At 59.8% G+C, this 17,955-nt stretch overlaps 2 protein-coding genes and 1 long non-coding RNA gene across 15 annotated transcripts in view; 2 read left to right on the top strand and 1 right to left on the bottom strand.

Annotated features, from left to right (window-relative positions):
* TMPRSS6 (transmembrane serine protease 6) overlaps positions 1 to 4,292 on the top strand; it is a 46,273-nt gene extending 41,981 nt beyond the window's left edge. For both annotated transcript variants that reach the window (XM_030915491.1, XM_010389192.2), the window contains 3 exons: positions 437 to 708; positions 2,774 to 2,910; positions 3,494 to 4,292. In XM_030915491.1, coding sequence (XP_030771351.1) covers positions 437 to 708; positions 2,774 to 2,910; positions 3,494 to 3,652 — 568 coding nt within the window. In that variant the 3' untranslated portion in view covers positions 3,653 to 4,292. The remainder of the gene's footprint in view (positions 1 to 436; positions 709 to 2,773; positions 2,911 to 3,493) is intronic.
* On the bottom strand, positions 4,284 to 17,713 carry KCTD17 (potassium channel tetramerization domain containing 17). 12 transcript variants are annotated; one of them, XM_010389189.2, is made up of 9 exons: positions 17,363 to 17,713; positions 16,106 to 16,214; positions 12,910 to 13,001; positions 11,825 to 11,920; positions 9,893 to 10,018; positions 8,404 to 8,503; positions 8,151 to 8,222; positions 7,697 to 7,787; positions 4,284 to 6,803 (listed from the first exon to the last, which is right to left on the bottom strand). In XM_010389189.2, the coding sequence occupies exons 1-9, from the start codon at positions 17,570 to 17,572 to the stop codon at positions 6,734 to 6,736; spliced, it is 966 nt and encodes a 321-aa protein (XP_010387491.1). In that variant the 5' UTR covers positions 17,573 to 17,713; the 3' UTR covers positions 4,284 to 6,733. The 12 variants fall into 12 exon arrangements, with proteins under 12 accessions (XP_010387491.1, XP_030771355.1, XP_010387489.1 ...); XM_030915495.1 differs by having other exon boundaries at positions 7,942 to 8,222; positions 17,363 to 17,709; XM_010389187.2 differs by having other exon boundaries at positions 4,284 to 7,787; positions 17,363 to 17,712.
* LOC115892883 lies at positions 12,151 to 13,977 on the top strand. Its single transcript, XR_004052797.1, has 3 exons — positions 12,151 to 12,229; positions 13,419 to 13,510; positions 13,619 to 13,977. It is a non-coding gene; the product is annotated as an uncharacterized LOC115892883 (long non-coding RNA).
* Positions 17,714 to 17,955: the final 242 nt, after the last annotated feature.

Here is a 17,955-nt window from a genome sequence, read left to right as displayed (position 1 = left end):
GTCCAATTCCTCCATGGTCAACGCCCAGCCCCTCCCCACCAGGACCCACCAACCTCGGGGAACTCAGAGCAGTCTGGGTCCGTAAAGTGCTAAGGAAAAAAGAAATCTGTGTTGAGGGCCTGGCCCTGTGCTACAGTTTTGATACACGGTCTTACTGGATTCTCTCAAGAACAGTCGAGTAGAAAATGCCCTTCCCATTTTGCAGATGAGGTGGCAGAGGCTTAGAGAGGCACACAGGTTTAGGGAGGGATGAAGCTGGGGCCTGGAACCCAGGCAGGCCGAGTGGGTGAAGGCTGACCGCTGTACCACCAGCTAGGCGGTCTTCAGGGAGGGAAGGGAGGGCTGGGTGTGGAGGGCACTGTCCCAGGCGGCAGTTGGCTATCCTGAGGGTCCCTGGATGGGGAGAGCAGCTTCCCCCCACCCCACCCCACCCCAGCATGGCCTCCCCGGCGCTGTGGACGGTGTTCCTGGGCAAGGTGTGGCAGAACTCGCGCTGGCCTGGAGAGGTGTCCTTCAAGGTGAGCCGCCTGCTCCTGCACCCGTATCACGAAGAGGACAGCCACGACTACGACGTGGCGCTGTTGCAGCTCGACCACCCGGTGGTGCGCTCAGCCGCCGTGCGTCCCGTCTGCCTGCCCGCGCGCTCCCACTTCTTCGAACCCGGGCTGCACTGCTGGATCACCGGCTGGGGTGCCCTGCGCGAAGGCGGTAAGCGGCCCGCAGGGGTGGCGGGAGACCGTGCGGATCCGCTTTGCAACACCTGACCTGGAGAAGGGCGGGGCTGGGCCCAGGTCCCGGGACTTCACCCCACAGGCCCTCTACTCCTGGGATTCAAATTGGGCTGAATTTTACGGTACAAAACCACCATTTAATGCGGCCGATAGGCCCCCGCCCCTGCCTTCCTAGCTTCACTCTGGAAGGCCGTTATGTGTGTGGGGCAAAGGGGCAGGTCTGGGGGGCCACTGCCCACGTGCAAGTTCCACCTGCTGCTCCTTGGGCTGCAAGGGCGGAGGCTCTTAATTATTAGCACTTTCCACATCCAGGCTGAATTTTAGGGGAACATGATTTCATATAATCCATCCAATAGCCCTGGGGCGGATGCTGTGGCCCCATTTTATGAATGGAGAAACCAAGGCTCAGAGACATGTTGCTGTAAGTCACACAGCCAGAGAGGACTAGAGCAGAGATTAGAACCCAGGACTGGCTGCCTCCAGAGCCCCCGCTCTTCCTGCTACTGCTCTCAGAAACAGGGTCTCTCCCCTTTCTACTTTCACTAACCAGAGCTGGCCATCCCTGGCAGCCACTGTACAGTTTTGGGGACACAGACCCAGCTGGCAAACCTACAGACATGCCCTGCAGCCTTAATGTTGGTGGCTTCAAAAATGTGTACAATGACTTACAATCTGGAGGCAGGCAAGGCTGCAGAGATATTTTAAGGATGGGAAAACTGAGGCTCAGAGGAACAGTGACTAACCCAAGGGGATGGCAGAGGTCATGGCAAAGCAAAGGCTGGTTCATTCACTATTCCTTCACTCATTCAGTCACTCAATGACACTTTCTGAGCACCAGCTATGTACCAGGTATGGGGTTAAGGGAAGGGTACATCAGGAAGGAGAGAGAACATTCTCGGGGGAGACAGCCAGTGATAAGGGCTGACATGGATGGGGAGGTGCAGGGACAGTGGAGACACAGAGGAGGCTCCTGCCTAGGTAGGATCAAGGGAGGCTTCAAGGGGAGGGTTGTTTAAGCTGAGGCCTGAAAGATGAGTTGGCAATATCCAGACAAAGGGAAAAGACATTCAGGTGAAGACACAGGTGCCAAGACAGGAAGACCTGAGAACATCCGCAGCCTGCCAGAGGGGCCAAGGTGGGGCGCAGGTGTGCCTGGGCAAAGAGCAGCCAGAAGGGCAGACAGGGCCTTGCCAGCCAGTGTAAGGATCTTGGGCCAGGAGTTCTCCCTCCTACCTGCACCTTACAACCATGCATGGAGCTTTAAGAAAAACCCTTGTATCAAGGCTTCCCAGGGGACTGTGATATGCAGCCCTCCTGGAGAAGCACTGGGGTGTACTGCAGAGTTGGGGCTCTGCAGAGTTGTAAGGAAACGGTGAAGGGGTCAGATGTGGGCTTTGGAGACATCCCCAGGTGCTGTAACATAGCAGCGAAGAGCCAGCCAGAGCCCAGAGGTGCCTGAGCAGACAGAGGTGGGGGACAAGACGCTGGAGTAAGACACTCATCCACACGGGCTTCTTTTTTTTTTTTTTTTTTTTTTTGAGATGGAGTTTCCCTCTTGTTGCCCAGGCTGGAGTGCAATGGTACGATCTTGGCTCACTACAACCTCCTGGGTTCAAGCGATTCTCCTGCCTCAACCTCCTGAGTCACTGGGATTACAGGCATGCACCACCACACCCAGCTAATTTTGTATTTTTAGTAGAGACAGGGTTTCTCCATGTTGGTCAGGCTGGTCTTGAACTCTTGACCTCAGGTGATCTGTCCGCCTCGGCCTCCCAAAGTGCTGGGATTACAGGTGTGAGCCACTGCGCCCGGCCCTCCACATGGGCTTTGGTCAGGCGCTCTGTCTCCATGAACCCCACAGAGAAAGAGCTAGAATAAAGTGACAGGGAGGCAGAGGGGCAGGTGCAACCCCAGCAGAGGTAACGGTGGGCAGAGCAGGAGAGAAGGAGGCTCCTGAGATGCAAAGGGAATAGCGTTAGAGAGAACAGAGAACAGGGGCTCCAGGTTCCTTAGATCTCACTTCTGCTCTTGACCACGGACAGGCCCCACCAGCAATGCTCTGCAGAAAGTGGATGTGCAGTTGATCCCACAGGACCTGTGCAGCGAGGCCTATCGCTACCAGGTGACGCCACGCATGCTGTGTGCCGGCTACCGCAAGGGCAAGAAGGATGCCTGCCAGGTGAGTCCCCCCGGCGTGGGAGGGAGAGAGGAGAAAGGATGCTGCTCACATCATCAGGGTCTGGCCCTGTGCTCACATCAGCCTGCTGAAGCCTCCCATCCTCCCAGCAAGGTGGCGATGGCCACCCTCACTTTACAGAAGAGGAGACTGGGGGGTGGAAAGGTTGAGGAGCTTGCCCAAGGTTGCAGAGCCATGGATCAGAAGAGATGCTGTGACGGGCAGGTGTTAGGCTCAAACCCAGTTCTGCTCCTTGCCCATCACAAGGCACTAGGCCCAGGGTCCCACAGTGAGGTGGATGCAGGAAGAAGAAAGGCGTGTCAGCCGCAGAAGGGAGGTAGAGGCAGAGTGGGGGTGTGGGGACACAGCCACAGTTCCAGGAGGGCCCAGGCTGGCTGGAGGACAAAGAGGGCTGGCTTGGGCTCTCTCCATTTAGCAGGCGAGGAAAAAGCAGAGCTTTAAGACTGAATGTGAGTCTCTGGCACCCAGTCAATTCCCAACAGTCAGGACTTAATCCCCATGGCCCCTCGCCTGGAAAGGGGGTGTCCTTACCCTGCTTCAGTCCTTTCTCCTTTCCCCCTTTCAGGGTGACTCGGGTGGTCCGCTGGTATGCAAGGCACTCAGTGGCCGCTGGTTCCTGGCAGGGCTGGTCAGCTGGGGCCTGGGCTGTGGCCGGCCTAACTACTTCGGTGTCTACACCCGCATCACAGGTGTGATTGGCTGGATCCAGCAAGTGGTGACCTGAGGAACTGCCCCCCTGCAGAGCGGGTCCCACCTCCTGGACTCAGAGAGCCCAGGGCAATTGCCAAGCAGGGGGACAAGTATTCTGGGGGGGGGGGGGTAGGCGAGCGGGCCCTGTGGTGGCAGGAGGTGGCATCTTGTCTTGTCCCTGATGTCTGCTCCAGTGATGGCAGGAGGATGGAGGAGTGCCAGCAGCTGGGGGTCAAGACGTCCCCTGGGGACCGAGGCCCACACCCAGCCCTTCTGCCTCCCGATTTTCTCTCCTCCGTCTCCTTCCTCCACTGCTGCCTATTGCAAGGAAGTGGCTCAGCAGCAAGAATGCTGGCTCTACATCCCCAGGAGTGTCTGAGGTGTACACTCTGTACAAAGCCTGCTTGGGCAGCCCTGGCTCCAGAGAGCAGATGCCAGCTTCGGAAGCCCCTGGTCTAACTTGGGATCTGGGAATGGAAGGTGCCCCCATAGGAGGGGACCCTCAGAGCCCTGGGGACTGCCAGGTGGGCCAGCTGCCACCCTAAGCCAAAAAAGGTGGGGAAGCCCTGTCTCCAGGGTCCTTGCCCCACCCCTGCCTGCCACCTGGCCCCTCACAGCCCCGACCTGGGGAGGGTGAGCTCAGCTGCCCTTTGGAATAAAGCTGCCTGATCCAAGCCCCTCTGCTGGAGTTTGAACGGGGACCCGGGCGCCAGCCTCATGCCCTTGACTGAAGCAGTCCCTGCTTCCAGCTCAGCCTGTTTGACAAGTGACCAGAAGGCCAAGGTGGGCTCAGTGGCAGCAAGCGTGGCCACTGAGGGCTGGGGCCTCTGGGGCAGCTGCCCAGATCCCAGGAGAAATGCCAGGAAGGCAATCGTTTGGGGACCCTCAGGTCAGAGGGAGGGATGTGAGGAGCAATGGTCTCCTTTTGGAACCTTAAAGGAAACAGGCTGAGAGAGGCGGTTAAGACATCCTCATGGTGGCACTGGGGGTTAGGAGTGGAGGTGGTATAGACTCCTGTCTCCCAGTTCCCCGTCTGCCATGGCCCCCTCCAGCGCAACACTCACTCCCTTTGAATTCTTTGAGTCATTGAGTAGGCACTGTGCTGGGGCCACAGGGGTGAAGGACCTGGCTCCTGACCCCAGGAGCCGTGGGGATGATCCAGTGGGAAGGGGACGGAGGGGAGCGCGGACTGGGCAAGTCAAGGCAAGCTGCCTGGAGGCTGTGAGACTTGAGCTGGGGTTCAGAGGTAGTCAAGGTGGGAATATCTGGGAGGGATATTCCAGGCAGGGGAAGAGCATGTGCAAAGGCACAGAGTCCTGGAAGAATGAGACACACTAGGACCCAGCAAGCCGAGTGAGTGTTAGAACAGAGCTTGAGAGGGGAAGGACTGAAGAATTCAGAGGGGCAAACTGAGGCAGGGATAGCAGAGCCTGGAGTTGAGCCAAGGATTTGACCCTGAAAGTTCTGCGGAGCCATGGTAGGCTCTATAGCATAGGGGTGACATGAGTGGATTCACATTTTGGAACCAGCCTTGGCACCAGTGTGCAGGGAGTGGCAGGCAGGGAGGCTGGTTAGGAGGCCACTGCAGGATTCCAGGAAGGAGAGGATGGGCCGGGACTGAGCAGCGCCATGGGATGGACTGGAGGATGATTTCGGACCCCTGAGGGCAGTTGTGATGGAGTCAGGGGGCCCGCTGGAGGTGAGGGTGGGTGGTCAACTGTGGACAGCTCTTTCTGGAAGCCTAACTGGGAGCGGAAGGGAGAGAGGGCGCTTCAGAGGGGCCCTAGACTGAAGAGGGGTTTTTCCAACGTGGGTGCTGCTGCCAGGTCTGTGGGTGAATGAGGCAGAAGGGGAACCAGGGACGGGAAGCACCCACCTGGGTCCTGCCAGGAGGAGCCGGGGCAGCTGGGCGAGCAGGGGGCGTCTTCAGAGCAGGTGGGCAGAACACATGCAGAATCCCTTGGGTGATCTGCCCAATAGGGAGGGATGGAGGTGGCCCAGGTGTCAGAATAGAAGTGGGGGTGGTGGTGTCCTGAGAGGTTAAAGATGTGGCAGAGGCAGCCCAGGGCTCTCCCTAGAGTTCTGTTTTCTGGCTCCTGGCCAGGTAGAGCAGGTGCTTTGGTATCTGGCCCCAGGGCAAAGGATATAGCCAGTTCCCCAAGCCCTCCCTGCAACACACCCAGGAAAATGACAACAGGGCAGCGTCCTTGGGCTTTCAAGAGAAAGCTGCGTTCCTCTGGGCCAGTCTACCACACCTTGAGTTCCCCAAAAGTGGTCCAGAGAAAGAAAGGGTGACAGCCAGGCTGGGCTGTTCCTTCCGGTTTTATTACACGGTGGGGTCCGACACAGCTGAGAAGCAAGGACCCATCCCAGGAAGTCAAACACAGGAGGGCCCTGGCTCAGCTGCCACACCCATGCTCCCCGGGCAGTTCCTGAGTCCTCCACCGTGAGTCCTCCACCGTGAGTCCTCCACCGCCCCTGCCCAGCCCCTTCGGCTGCCTCTCCCCGCCCCTGAGGCCAGGTGCTGGGCCAGCAATGCAAATGGCTGGGGATGGGATCACCAAGGTGAAGGCCAAGCCACCTACACCTACTCTGACAGGCCAGCTCCCCACAACCTGCATCCCCAATACCTGAATCTCCATTTGCAAACACAGTGTTACGCCCAGGGGTCGGGCTGGGTCCTTCCCATCCCAGGGCAGCTGAAGGTGGGCGGCCCCTATATACTGCCTGAGGGCCTTCAGGGACCTTGCTCCTCTGTGCACCCTCACAACAACCCTGTGAGGTAGGTGGGGTGGGAGGAGTTACCCCCTGGACTAAGGCTCAAGGAGGCGATGTGACTGGGCCAGGAAGGAGTGCATCCGCCATGCAGCAGGGGAGCCCGGGAAAGGGGACGCGGGGGCTGGAGAGACACAGCCAGACATTGCCACACGTCTGCCATGAGTAGTTGGCTCTGCCCAGAGATCCTGGGGCCCACCTTGGGCCTTGAGAGGTCCCAGGGGCCCCCGCCCCGCCCCGGCCCTGGAGGCAGGGGTAAGTCACAGCCCCACAGGTGCAGACAGGAGGCTTCTTCCTTCTCAGGCCCAGGGCCCACCCCATGGTACAAAAATAAAGGATTTCAGATGGGAACCCCAAGTCCCTGGAGGTGATCTGGGGCCTCACATCCGGGTGCCTCTGGCTTGTAACAGCTAGAAAAAAAAGAGGGGAAGGACAGGAGGATGGAAGGAACAGAGGTGAGGCCGGTAAGGAGGGGGTGATGCAGGGCCAGGGGATGGAGAGGAGATTGAAGGGGCGGGGAGAGGGAGAGAGAGAGAGGCAGTTGAGTCACAGGCTTCCTTCTGGAGAAGGCGATGGGGCTGAGGCCCAGAGAAGGTGGATTCAGAACTGAGTGGGGGAGGAGCAGGAAGGGTGCCCAAGTAACCCATCCAGGAGCCCCATGCCCCGTCTTGGGCTCAGTGGCAGCCACCTACAAAGGCCAGATTCTGCCAAGACTTTTAAGGGGGTGGGATGGGGGTTGGTCAGGCTGGGAGAAGCACTGATGCCCCAGGCAAAAGGAGCCACAGAGAGCAGCCGTTTGTCCCCATTTTAGAGGCAATTGTGGCCCAGAGAGGGACAGTGACTTGCCCAAAGTCACACAGCAGGAAGAAAAGACTGGGGTGGGGGGCTTCTGGGCATGTGGCCAGGGCTTTTTCTGACACTCTGCAATCCTTAAGCCAGCTTTGGCTGACACTTCATAGGCCAAGGGTATCCAAAAGTGGACTATCCTCCCCATCCCCACAGAAATAGGGGATGCCACAAGGCAGTGACACAGGAGCTCCTGGATGTGCAGGGACTCGGCCAAGGCCTCTGGCTTCAGCGGGTCCCTCCCTCCCCGCAAGCCTGGCTCTGGTGCTGATGGGCTGGTGGGAAAGTTCCCATTCCCTAACTTTCTTCTCTCAGAGCTTCACCCCCAAGGCCAAGGTTGGATGAGAAACTTTGGTGGGTGGAGATAATCAGCCGAAAGCTCGGCTCAAGTCCAAGGATCAAGAGATGAGCACCCTCCTCGCTCCACCCCTCCCTCCAGCACCGCCAAGCTACAAACCAGGGATGGCAGCTCTGGGGGCGGGCGAGGGGCCGAGGAGAAGCCCTCACTGCAAGCTCAGCCTCAGGTCTGAGAGAGTGCGGACGGGAACCTGCAAGGAGGAAACGTGAGGAGGAGGCCGGGAGGAGAGGAGGCGGGGCAGGGCCTGCGGCCGGGGCCCAGCCTCAGTGGTGCCCGGCAGGGTTGGTGGGCACAGAGGAGGTGCAGCTGCGCCCCTCCTCCCCGGGCTGGGAGGCAGGAGGTACCAGAAGGGGCGCAGGAGGCGGCAGGCAGGACGCTCTGGGATGCAGGGCCAGGGGGCCTGGGTGGAGGGCACGGGAGGCTGGGACCAGGGCAGACCCGGGATGGAGGCGTGAGCAGGCAGAGAGAAAACCCGGACAGGGGCAGAGAGGGAAGAGGCAGGGTGCAGATGAGATCCAGGAGGAAGAAGAGGTGGATGAAGATGAGGCAGGACCTCCAGCGGGAAGCGCAGGAGGAGGCAGTGGTGGGAGGGAGAAAAGGTTAGCGGGATCCTGAGATGACTGGGCTGCAAAGAGAAAGTGAGAGAAGGGATGGTTATGCGGGTGAGGCGCCAGGCAAGTGGCTGAGCTAACCCTGGTGCCCCCCCAGCAGCCCCGGGGCCCCCGGTTCTGCAGCTGGCTCCAGCAGGGAGTGGGCGGGAGGCTCCAACTTTGCTTAGCAATCATCCTCCTGGGGGTTGGCTGCACCTTTCTCCTGTGCATCTGCCTCCACCTGCACCTGTTCCACCTCCACCTCCTCCACCTCCTCCTCCTGCTGCTGCTGCTCCTCCAGCTGCTCCTCCGTGCTCTGTGAACCAGCCGGCGGACCCAGGGAAGAAAGAGTGGAGACACTAACAGAGGGGCCAGGGCCTGCTGGCTATCCCCAAAGACCCGGTCTCAGGCAAGGTGAAAGGGACCTCAGGAGAGGGAAGGGCTCTAGCCACAGAAGCTGGGGACATCTTCTCCGGTCCCCTGGGCAGCTTGGGGGGGGGCCTGGGGAAAGCAGCTGAGGATGGGGTGCTGTGGTCATGCTCTGGGGTCAGCCTGGCTGCTGTTACATAGAGTGGGGCTACAGCGAGGGGATGAAGCAGAACGGCCAGGGTGTGGGACTGGGGTATCCCTGGGGGTGGCTGGGAAGGCCTTGTTTGGAAAGACTGCTCCTGAGTAGAAATGTGGCCAAGGAAGCCCCAGGGCAGACACCACCCAGATCTGGGATGCCACCAGGTCTCTGACACCCCAGGTCCAGGGGCTTTGGCCCAAAAAGGCAGAAGGAGCAGGCTCGCTCTGCACCCTTGCAGGGCAGTGCCAGCCCTGGCAGTGGTGGGGGTGGGTGGGCAGGCAGGGTGCGTCACAGCAGGACAGGGAGGCAGGCAGACAGACAGACAGGAAGCCAGAGATAAGCCTCCACTGTGCAGGGGTGGGCCCCAGGTGGAGCAGCCTGCCTTCTTCCCAGCCTGGTTCATGCCTGCTCTGTGGCTCTGCGAAGGCCCTTGGGACTTCCCACCACAGCACTGTGTCCAGGGTGGCAGGACCCCCGCTCAGCCCCCTCCCCACAGTGGTACAGTGGATGCTGCCAGGGCACTCTCAGGAGGCTGCCTCAACAGGCCAGGCAGACACACAGGACTGGCAGCCACCAGGCTGCCCCCATCCTGCAGAGCGGCCAAGGAGGGGGCCTGGGAAAGGGGCAGGAGTTATAGCGGTGGCTTCCCCATCCCGGCTCAGGCCAGCTGGGGACATGCACCCGTCCCTGGGGAATAAACGGACATGTGGGATCCCAGAAGTTCCAGGTTCCAAGGCACCACAAAGAGTATGTGATCCTCCCCTCTCACTTCAGAGAGCACAGCAAAGGTGCCGGGAGAGGACAAGCCCTGTCCTGAGTCATACAGAGTGCCACGCTGTGCCCTGACCCCTCGTCCATGCCACAGTGCCTGGTGGCCACTACGCGGCCCCCTTCACGCAGCCTCTGAGTCCACTCCGGCCGCACCCTCGGGATGCTCTCATCTCACTGCTCCCAGCCTGGGCCTGGGTAACGGCAGGTAGCATGGGATGGATGGCGGTGGCTGTGAGCATGGGGTTGTGCATGGGCAGCAGGGGTAGAGAGGTGGAGGGATGGTGCGGGCGCAGGGGCGGCAGAGGCGGAGAGGGTGGAGGGAGACAGGAACCTTTTCTGGACACAGGCTGAGGCGGGTGGGCTCACCTTGGTTTTGCGGCTGGACTCTGAGCTCAGCCCATTCGGGGAGCTGTGGAGCTCCTTGGACACCACACACAGGAACTCTGCCTGGTCCTCGCTGCCGTAGTTGTAGGAGGAGCCGATGTTCACCAGCTAGAGGGGCGGAGCATGGGGAGAAGGACGCAGGTTGGTGTTGGGGGCCATGGGGCTGGGTAGGGCAGACCTCGGCACTCAAATCAAGATACCAGCTCAGGTTCTGATCTTGTGGCTTGCCGGGCCCACTCCTGGGTTTGTAGAGGGCACCCCTGGGCAGGAGGGTGGAGTCTTCCCCTTGCAGCCTGTGCCCGTGGTCTGTGCCCCAGGACCAGCCTCTCCGCCTGGCTTGGCTGGTCCGATCCCTGGTGGAGGGTGGCGGCATTACCGCTGTCCCCACCAGCACCCCGAGCCTAGCCCCAGAGCCAGGGGCCCCTTTTCTAAATGCAGGCGGAGGCCTCTAAAGGGCAGCTGTGCCCCGTTCCAGATGTGGGTGACACAGCCCCAGGACAAGGTTGCAGGGTGGCATTCACAAGGTGGAGCCCCACAGAATATTCCCTTCACTCCTGGAAGCAGAGGTGGGATAGGTGGTCCACTCCTGAGACCAAAGGGCAAATGACCAATGGCCCCTGGCCTGCTTGCTCAGCCTCTGAGAGTCTGTGCAATTGCCAGAGACGCCCAGAGGCTCTCAGAGTGGCCCTGCCTTTGTTTCAGGGTCCCTAGAATAACCACGCCCATAGAGCCCTTCTAGCTAAGAATAAGAAAGTTCTTCCAGGTGATGAATCTCATTCAGCTCTCAGGGACCCTGGAGGGACTCTCAGGCCTGCTGAAGGCCTCACAGCCGGGAAGGGGTGGAGCAGGGAATGGCATCGGGGGTCCCAAGTCCTTTCTGAGGGTCGCAGACTTCAATATGGATTTCTAATGATTTGCACGACACTAGTGCCCACATAGGGAGTCCTACGGAGGGCTGTAAGCTTTACCGATGGTCCTTCTCATCTTCACAACAGTCCTACAGAGGAGGTACCGTTAGCCCACCTCACCGATGAGGAAATGGGCCCGCGGAGGAGATGCAACTTGCCCAACGTGGCAGGCATGTCCGTGGCGAGGCCCAGGGGTGAAGCTCTGGCTCTGCACTGGGCCCATTCTTCCATCCCTCCAGGCCATCCTGGGGGCCCCGACCTTCTGCCTTGCAGTCTCCATGTGCCAGGGAGCGTGTGGGTGGGTGTGGAGAAAGGTTAGCCAAGACCTTCTCCTTCTCTAAAGGCACTTTTGACCCTGGGCTCACTTTCTGGCTCTGCTCCTCTGGAAACCTGAGAGGTGGGAGGTCAGCTGCATGACTAGGGATAAAGTGCTTTGGGATAAGGATCTCGCGATGGGTAAACTGCATCTGGACTGGGAGGAACCATCGCTCACCACAAAGACCTCACGGGAAGCCACTGCTTTGGGCTCCCCTGCATGTTGCAATGCTGGCCGCTGGGCATATCCCCTGCAGAGACCCTGAAAACTGTGCGTCAGGAACTGCTGGATCACATGGTGCTGACTCAGTTCTAAGAGGCGCTGATTCCAGGTGGACTCCACTCACCTATGTGGATCTGGTCTCCTTGTACCTGGGCTGTCACTTGGGGGCCAGAGACTCGCTCATGCCGCCAGATAGATCACCACCTGGTTGCTGTGAGGACTCCCACCAACAAGGATGCCCCGTGCTTCCCTGTGGCCACTGGGGCTCCTGTCCTCTCTCTCTCGGTCAACCTGCCACAAAGTGTGGTCTCTCCTAACCTTCTTTAGTTTGATTTCAGAAGACCCCTGGGGCAGGGGGGACTGTGGTGGGGAACCCAAGGCTGGGGCTGCAGGAAGGGAGGGGCCTGCTTGGTCAGAGGCCAGGAGGCCCCAGGGTGGTCCTGGTGGCACGCCCCGTCCCCAGCGCACCTGCTCAAAGCGCCAGCCATCAGACATGGTGGAGACCATCTGCGTGAGCTCCTCCTCCTGGCACTGCAGCACGCGGTACACGTGCTTAGGTGGGACCTGTGGGCAGAAGGGTCACATAGAGGGCACCTGTGGGAGCACCAGGCACCCCAGGAGGGGCATGAGCACCTGCTGCCACCACCCCCGCAACATACCTAAAGAAGAAGAGAGGGAGAGAAAGAAGAGGTGGCTGGGGGGAGGCAGCCATGCTCTGAGTGCCTGCTCCTCACCAGGCATTCACCAGACACCATCTCACTTAATCCTTCCAAGAATCCTAGGCATTATGGGACTTTCCATTGAGGCTCAGAGAGGTCCAGTTACTTGCCCAAGGTCACCCAGCTCAAGGGTGGAGACAGAATCAGAACACAGGTAATTCAAGAAAGAACATGGGTGGGGCTTGGGGAACATTCTGGGTCACCCTCAAGGAGTCAGGCCCTCAAGGAGACACGGAGCCTCCCCTCCTCAATCCCGTGGGCCTGGGAGATGGTTCCTCACTACCTGTCCCCCAAACCTTACACATCCCCAAGAGCAGGCGGAAAATCTCCCTCCCTCTTCCTGCAGACTGGCCAGGGAGGCCCAGGCTCCAAGCTCACAAATGCCAGCCCCAACAGCCTGTGCCGAGCCCGCCAGGCGACCATCTGATGCCACGAAATGCACAATTTGCTAATCCTGCATTGAACTCTGCAGGGCACCCTGTACCTCCACACTGACCCCCTTCTGCCTATGAGGAAGGGATGGGGGTGCCATTCCCACCCCTCTCTATCCCATAAGAGGAAATCAAGGTCCAGAGAGGGCGAGCCTGGCCCAACGTCACACAGCAAATGGGGCTGAGACAGGGACTGAACCCCAGTGTCCATCTCCCAGTCTGGGGCTTTGCTGGGCAGCCTGGGAGCCCAACAACCATGCCTCTCCTTACAGGCCAGCCTGGTCTCCCCATGATAAACACTGGTCCTGTCTTTTCCAACCTCCTCTGCCTCCCGCCCCGGTCTCCCAGCCTCACTTTCCCCACCGGCCCCTGCCCTGGCATGTATGTTGCCCCTGCTCCCGACCTGGGTCACCGTGTAGTCCTTCTCTTCCATCCGGTCTTTGATGATGCGGATCAGTGGGCCGATGTTGTAGAACTCGGCTTCCTCCAGGACCCCTGGCACAGATAGAACGGACCCCAGGTCACTCCTTCTGCCTCCATGCCCCATTCTCCTCTTGTTCCCTTCACCCTGAAACCCACCTCCTGCTCTGATCACCCACCCTGAGGGTGAGCTGAGTGCCTATGAGGTCAGGGGTCAAGCAAAAGGGAGCATTTCCTTCACTGGCTCCCACACTTCTTGTGGAAGGGGCTGAGAGGCTGCCACACAGCTCTGCTGGGCTGAGCGCGGTGACCCAGGGGCACCTGCCAGGCCACAGTCTGGGGCAGCTTTAGGGCCATCAAGAGACAGCAGGGTCATTGGGACTGATCCCCAGAATGTCACCATGAGCAGGGCCCTGCCTAACTCCCGATCATGTGCTCCTATTTATTAAGCACACTCTAAGTGCTAGGTGCATTACATTTTTGAATTCTCAGAACTAGAAGGAGGTACTTTCATCATCCACACTGAACAACTGGGAAAACTGAGGTTCCCAAAGAGAAGCAGCTTGTCCAAGGTCACACAGCTGGTAAGTGGCAGAGGGAACTCAAGCACCGCAGACTCCAGAGCCCATGTCTTCCCACCGTAAGTACATACCCTTGTGACCACACGTTCCCCCAACTGCCTCACTTTACAGTTTGCAACACCCCACACAAGCTCATCACAAGTCCCAGGGATATGAGGAGAGCCGGCCTTACCATCCCCATCTGACAGTTAAGTTAATCTGGGAGATGAAGATGTCAGCCTACTAGTGAAGCGATGAGCCTCCAGCTGTTTCGACTCCCCTAGGCTCCCAGAAGGCAGGGGACCTTCGGGCCCTTTCCTTGACTGGCCTCTGGGCTCCCTGGGGACAGGGCTCATTATGAGCTGAATGTGTGTGTTCCCCAAAAATCCACCTGCTGAAAACCGTGATGGGATTAGGAGGGGAGGTAATGAGATCAGGGTGGGATCAGTCTTCTTATAAGAAAGGCTGATTGGATGTGAGGGTGATCTGGCTGTGACATCTGTCACCCCACTGAATCACCAGGGTTGATTTAGCAAATCTAGCTGGCTAGGTGCATGTCCCCTTCCTCCCTCACCACTCCAGGTGTGTCCCTCCCAAAGCTGCCAGCTCCGTCGAAGAGGGCGACCACCCCCGATAGAGGACCAGTCTTTGGTCAAGGGTGTGTGAGTAGCTGCGCTGCCCTGCTAGAACCTCCAAACAAGCTCTCGAGAAGGGGCGGGCGGGGGCTAGCTGCCTCTCTTTCTGCCATGTGAAGACACAACCAGAGGTCAGCAGTCTGCAGCCCAGAAGAAAGTCCTCACCGGAAGCTGCCACAGTGCCCCCATCTCGGGTTTCTAGCCTCTAGGACCGAGAGAAATAAATTTCTGATTTTCACAAGCCACCCAATCTACGGTACTTCATGATTGCCGCCTGAAATGGCTAAGATGGGGCTCACATTTCTGATCTGCCCTCTGTCCCCGGTGCCCACACAGGACCGAACACAGAGCAGGAGGTCAGGGAGTGCTGCTACCCGATTGCGAGAATTATCCCCAGTGTCCTGGGCAGAGCCCTGCAGGTGACAGACAGCTAGCACCTGCATCCCACATCCACTGGCCAGGCACTGAACTCCATGATGCATTGCTATTAACTCCTTTTATCCTCATGACAGCTCGGTGAGGTGGGTGCTATGGTCCCCCATTTCACAGATGGGGGCATGGAGGCACAGAGGGGTTAGGTCACTTTCTCAATGTCACACAGCTAGTAAGTCTCATCTCAGATCCTCTGTCCCCTGGATGAGCCCTAGCCCTGTGTGATCCCCTAGCCCCCGGACAGGCCTGTGTGATCCCCTAGCCCCCGGACAGGCCTGCATGATCCCCTAGTCCCCGGACAGGCCTGTGTGATCCCCTAGCCCCTGGATAGCCCTGTCTGATCCTCTAGCCCCCGGAAAGGCCTGTCTGCAGGTGTGGGAATAGCAGGGCTTTGAGAACGCAGGGCGTGTAAACAGGTGCTGGCTGTGAGGCAGCTTGAGTGTTTACTTCCTTCCAGGTGGGGCCCGCTCCTGAGCCTAGGCCACGCCCATGGTATCTGTGCTCCCCCAGGGATTAACAGGGAAGCTGTAGGGTTCTGCAGGGCCAGGCACCTACAGTGGACTCTGGTGTTGCGGCCCCGACCTGCTAGAGAGTTACTGGGCCTCCAGCCACTGTGTCCCCTAGGGCTCACGGAGGGCAGACCATGGCCCAGAGCAGGAAGGCACACACAGATGCAGGTGCTGTCTGTGCACAGGATTCACGACATCTCCCTCCAGGAGGCAGATCACCACCCCAATTTAACAGATACCAGTGGAGACGCAGCGAGGAGAAGTGACATGTTCAAGCTGGTCTGGCTGGATCAGCTGACCCAGAGCCACACCCTGTGTCCCAAAGAAGAGTTAACCTGGCATTGACTGCAGTCCTTGCCCCTGGCTGGGGCTCTGCTAACAGGTCATTCTCCCAGACACGGCTTCCCCACTGTTTGTTAGGCCCAGATATGGGCATATCCAGGGCCTCTGCCACCTAGGCCTGGGGATAACCAAAGCCTCACTGGGAAGCAGACTCCCCCCTCCCCTGCCTCCACCCACAACCAGCACTGTGCTGCACAGGCTGCCAGACTTAGTGAATAGTCACCCGCTCCACCCACTTACAAGCCCTCACCAGGCAGAATTGGAGATACTGGATCAGCCAGAGAAAGAGAGAGAGAGCTCTCCCCATGCCTGTCAACACCAAATGCCTGTCACCCTACCCTCCAGATGTGACGGTCCACATCTGGCTTCCTAGGAGGCCAGAGAGAAAGGGCATCACAGCCCACAGCAGAGGCCACAGGGCATTGCTGACTTCCTCTATCCCCTGCGCGTGTGTCTTTGTCACCTCCCTGACAGTACCCTGGGAAAGCTTGAGCCCGTCCGCTTGGCAGAGCCCCAGGCTGGGCACAGGCAGATGCTTGGGAATCAGACTCGTCCGGATGGGAAGAGGCAGGAAACAACAAAGCAGGCAGATGGCCATCCTGGTTGTCCAAATGGCTTGGGGCCTCCATAGAGGGCCCTGGCAGGCTGCAGAGGGCCGGGCTAGGATGTGGGCCCCAGGCCAGTCCCCTGAACCAACTCACCCTCCTCAGCCATGTCCTTGTCCAGCACCAGCTTGCCATGCCGGAGGAAGTTCAGGATGGGCCCGAAGTAGGTGGGGTCACGGTCAATGAGGTAGGCCCCGGTCTCATCCTATGGAGGTGAGGGATGCTCGGTGAGCGAAGAGTGAGGCCTCTCCCAGGCCAACCCCGCACATGCACAGGGAGGGAAGGCGAGTCCAGGGAGAGCTCTTCCCTGGATGGAGCAGGCACAAAGGAGCAAAAAGGCACTGGGGTCAGATGGACCTGAGTTCAAACCCTGCTTCTGCCTTTTCCTGAATGTGTGACCTTAGGCTAATGATGTGGCCTCTTTGAGCCTCAGTCCTCTCCCCATAATCAGGGGTCGCTATGAGCATCTGGTGACAGGAAGTCTGAGTGGCAACTGGGGCAGCACAGGGCTCGGCGAATGTCCCTCTTAGAAGCTGTCCCCTGATGCCAGCCCCACTGTCGTCCCCAGGTCCCTAGGCTTTCAGGGGATGTTTACAAGTTTCCAAAGAAGCCACTATCTCACTGGACACTCAGGCGGGCAGGGAGGCAGAGTGGGCTTCCATGCGACTCTACAGAGAGATGGGAGACATTGAGAGGTCAGGCGACTTGCCAAAGGCCACAGCATCGGAGGGTCACGGATGGGGGACAGGAGACCTTAGAGGTCATCTTCAGATCAGCCCTTCGTGTTACAGATGAGGAAGGAGGCTGAGTGTAGTGCAGGGAAGGGTCCGACCCAAGGTCGCAGCAGGCAGTGTGCAGCAGTCAGGGTGGGTGCTCAGAAACAGTGCCCGCTGGGCCAGCTCTCCTTCTAGATTCAGCCCGCTCACAAGGCGCCCCAGGGCTCCTCCATCCAGCTAGCTCCCTGCACCCCTCCGCCACCCACATCTCAAAGGGCAAGAGAAGTAGCCTCGTCGACTCCTTCCCCAGAGCAGGAGTCCCCTTTGGGAGGGAGGAAAGGCCCCAGATCTCTCCCTGTCCACTGCCCCAAAGGAGAAGGAGAGGCCCCGATCCAGGGCGGCTCGAGAGCTTCTAATGGCCGCGACCTGCGTTGTCCCGTTGCCACGGCAATGGGCACATCCCTCACTACCAGACCCACCTCCCCCTTCCCTCCTCCTGCCGCTTCTTCCCGCCTCCAGTTCCTCGGAAATGAACCCAGCCGGGTCCCCAGCCTGGCGGGCGAGCCAGGCCCGACAGCCCTGCGTCGGGCCAGCAGAGGACCCACCGCCCGCTCGCCGCCCACCCCGGGGGCCTCACCCGGTCCGACTGCAGCTCTTCCCCCTGGCACAGGCGGCTGAGGAAGGACTTCTGCTCTCGGCACAGCGTCTGCCGGGTGGTCAGGAACACCGTGCCCCCCACGTTGAGCCGCACCCACTTGCCCCAGCCGCCTGCGGCGCGGCCGCCCGCCCCCGCCGGCGGCGCTGCCTCCCCGGCCTCCATCCTCATCGCCGGCCGCGGCGTCTGCATCCTCCTCCCGGGCGCGGGGGGCGGGAGGGGACCACGCGCGGGGCAGGCCGGGAGCTGTAGTCCGCGCCTCCTGGCTCCGCGTGGGCCGCGGGGAGGGTCCCGCCCGGCGCTGCTCCCGCCTGGCGCTGCTCCCGCCCCGCGCAGCTCCCGCCCCCGGTCCCGCCCCCGGTCCCGCCCGGTCCCGCCCGGTCCCGCCCCGCTTCGCCCTTCCCTGCAGGCCCGCAGTCTGGACTCGTGAAACCAAATCACTGTGTATGGGAAAGGTCGAACTCCCGACCTCTGGGAAAAGAATGAGTGCTTCCCCAAATCTGCAGTCCTCCCATTGGTCCGAGCGTTCTTGTTTTTCCTTTGTGCCATCTGCGTCATCCAACTGCTGATAAGGG

The sequence above is a fragment of the Rhinopithecus roxellana genome, chromosome 13 (genome assembly GCF_007565055.1).
Source record: "Rhinopithecus roxellana isolate Shanxi Qingling chromosome 13, ASM756505v1, whole genome shotgun sequence".
Taxonomy (NCBI): domain Eukaryota; kingdom Metazoa; phylum Chordata; class Mammalia; order Primates; family Cercopithecidae; genus Rhinopithecus; species Rhinopithecus roxellana.
Note: the sequence above shows the minus strand (reverse complement) of the source record. Positions and strands in the feature narration are given on the sequence as shown.

Excerpts from the sequence above, each read along its gene's own strand:
- KCTD17 (XM_030915492.1), bottom strand. The coding sequence starts at position 17,572 with ATGCAGACGCCGCGGCCGGCGATGAGGATGGAGGCCGGGGAGGCAGCG. Across the intron at positions 13,002-16,105 it reads CAAGGACATGGCTGAGGAGG|GGGTCCTGGAGGAAGCCGAG; the intron begins GTGAGTTGGTTC and ends TATCTGTGCCAG. Across the intron at positions 8,223-9,892 it reads AGTCCAGCCGCAAAACCAAG|CCCAGTCATCTCAGGATCCC; the intron begins GTGAGCCCACCC and ends TTCTCTTTGCAG.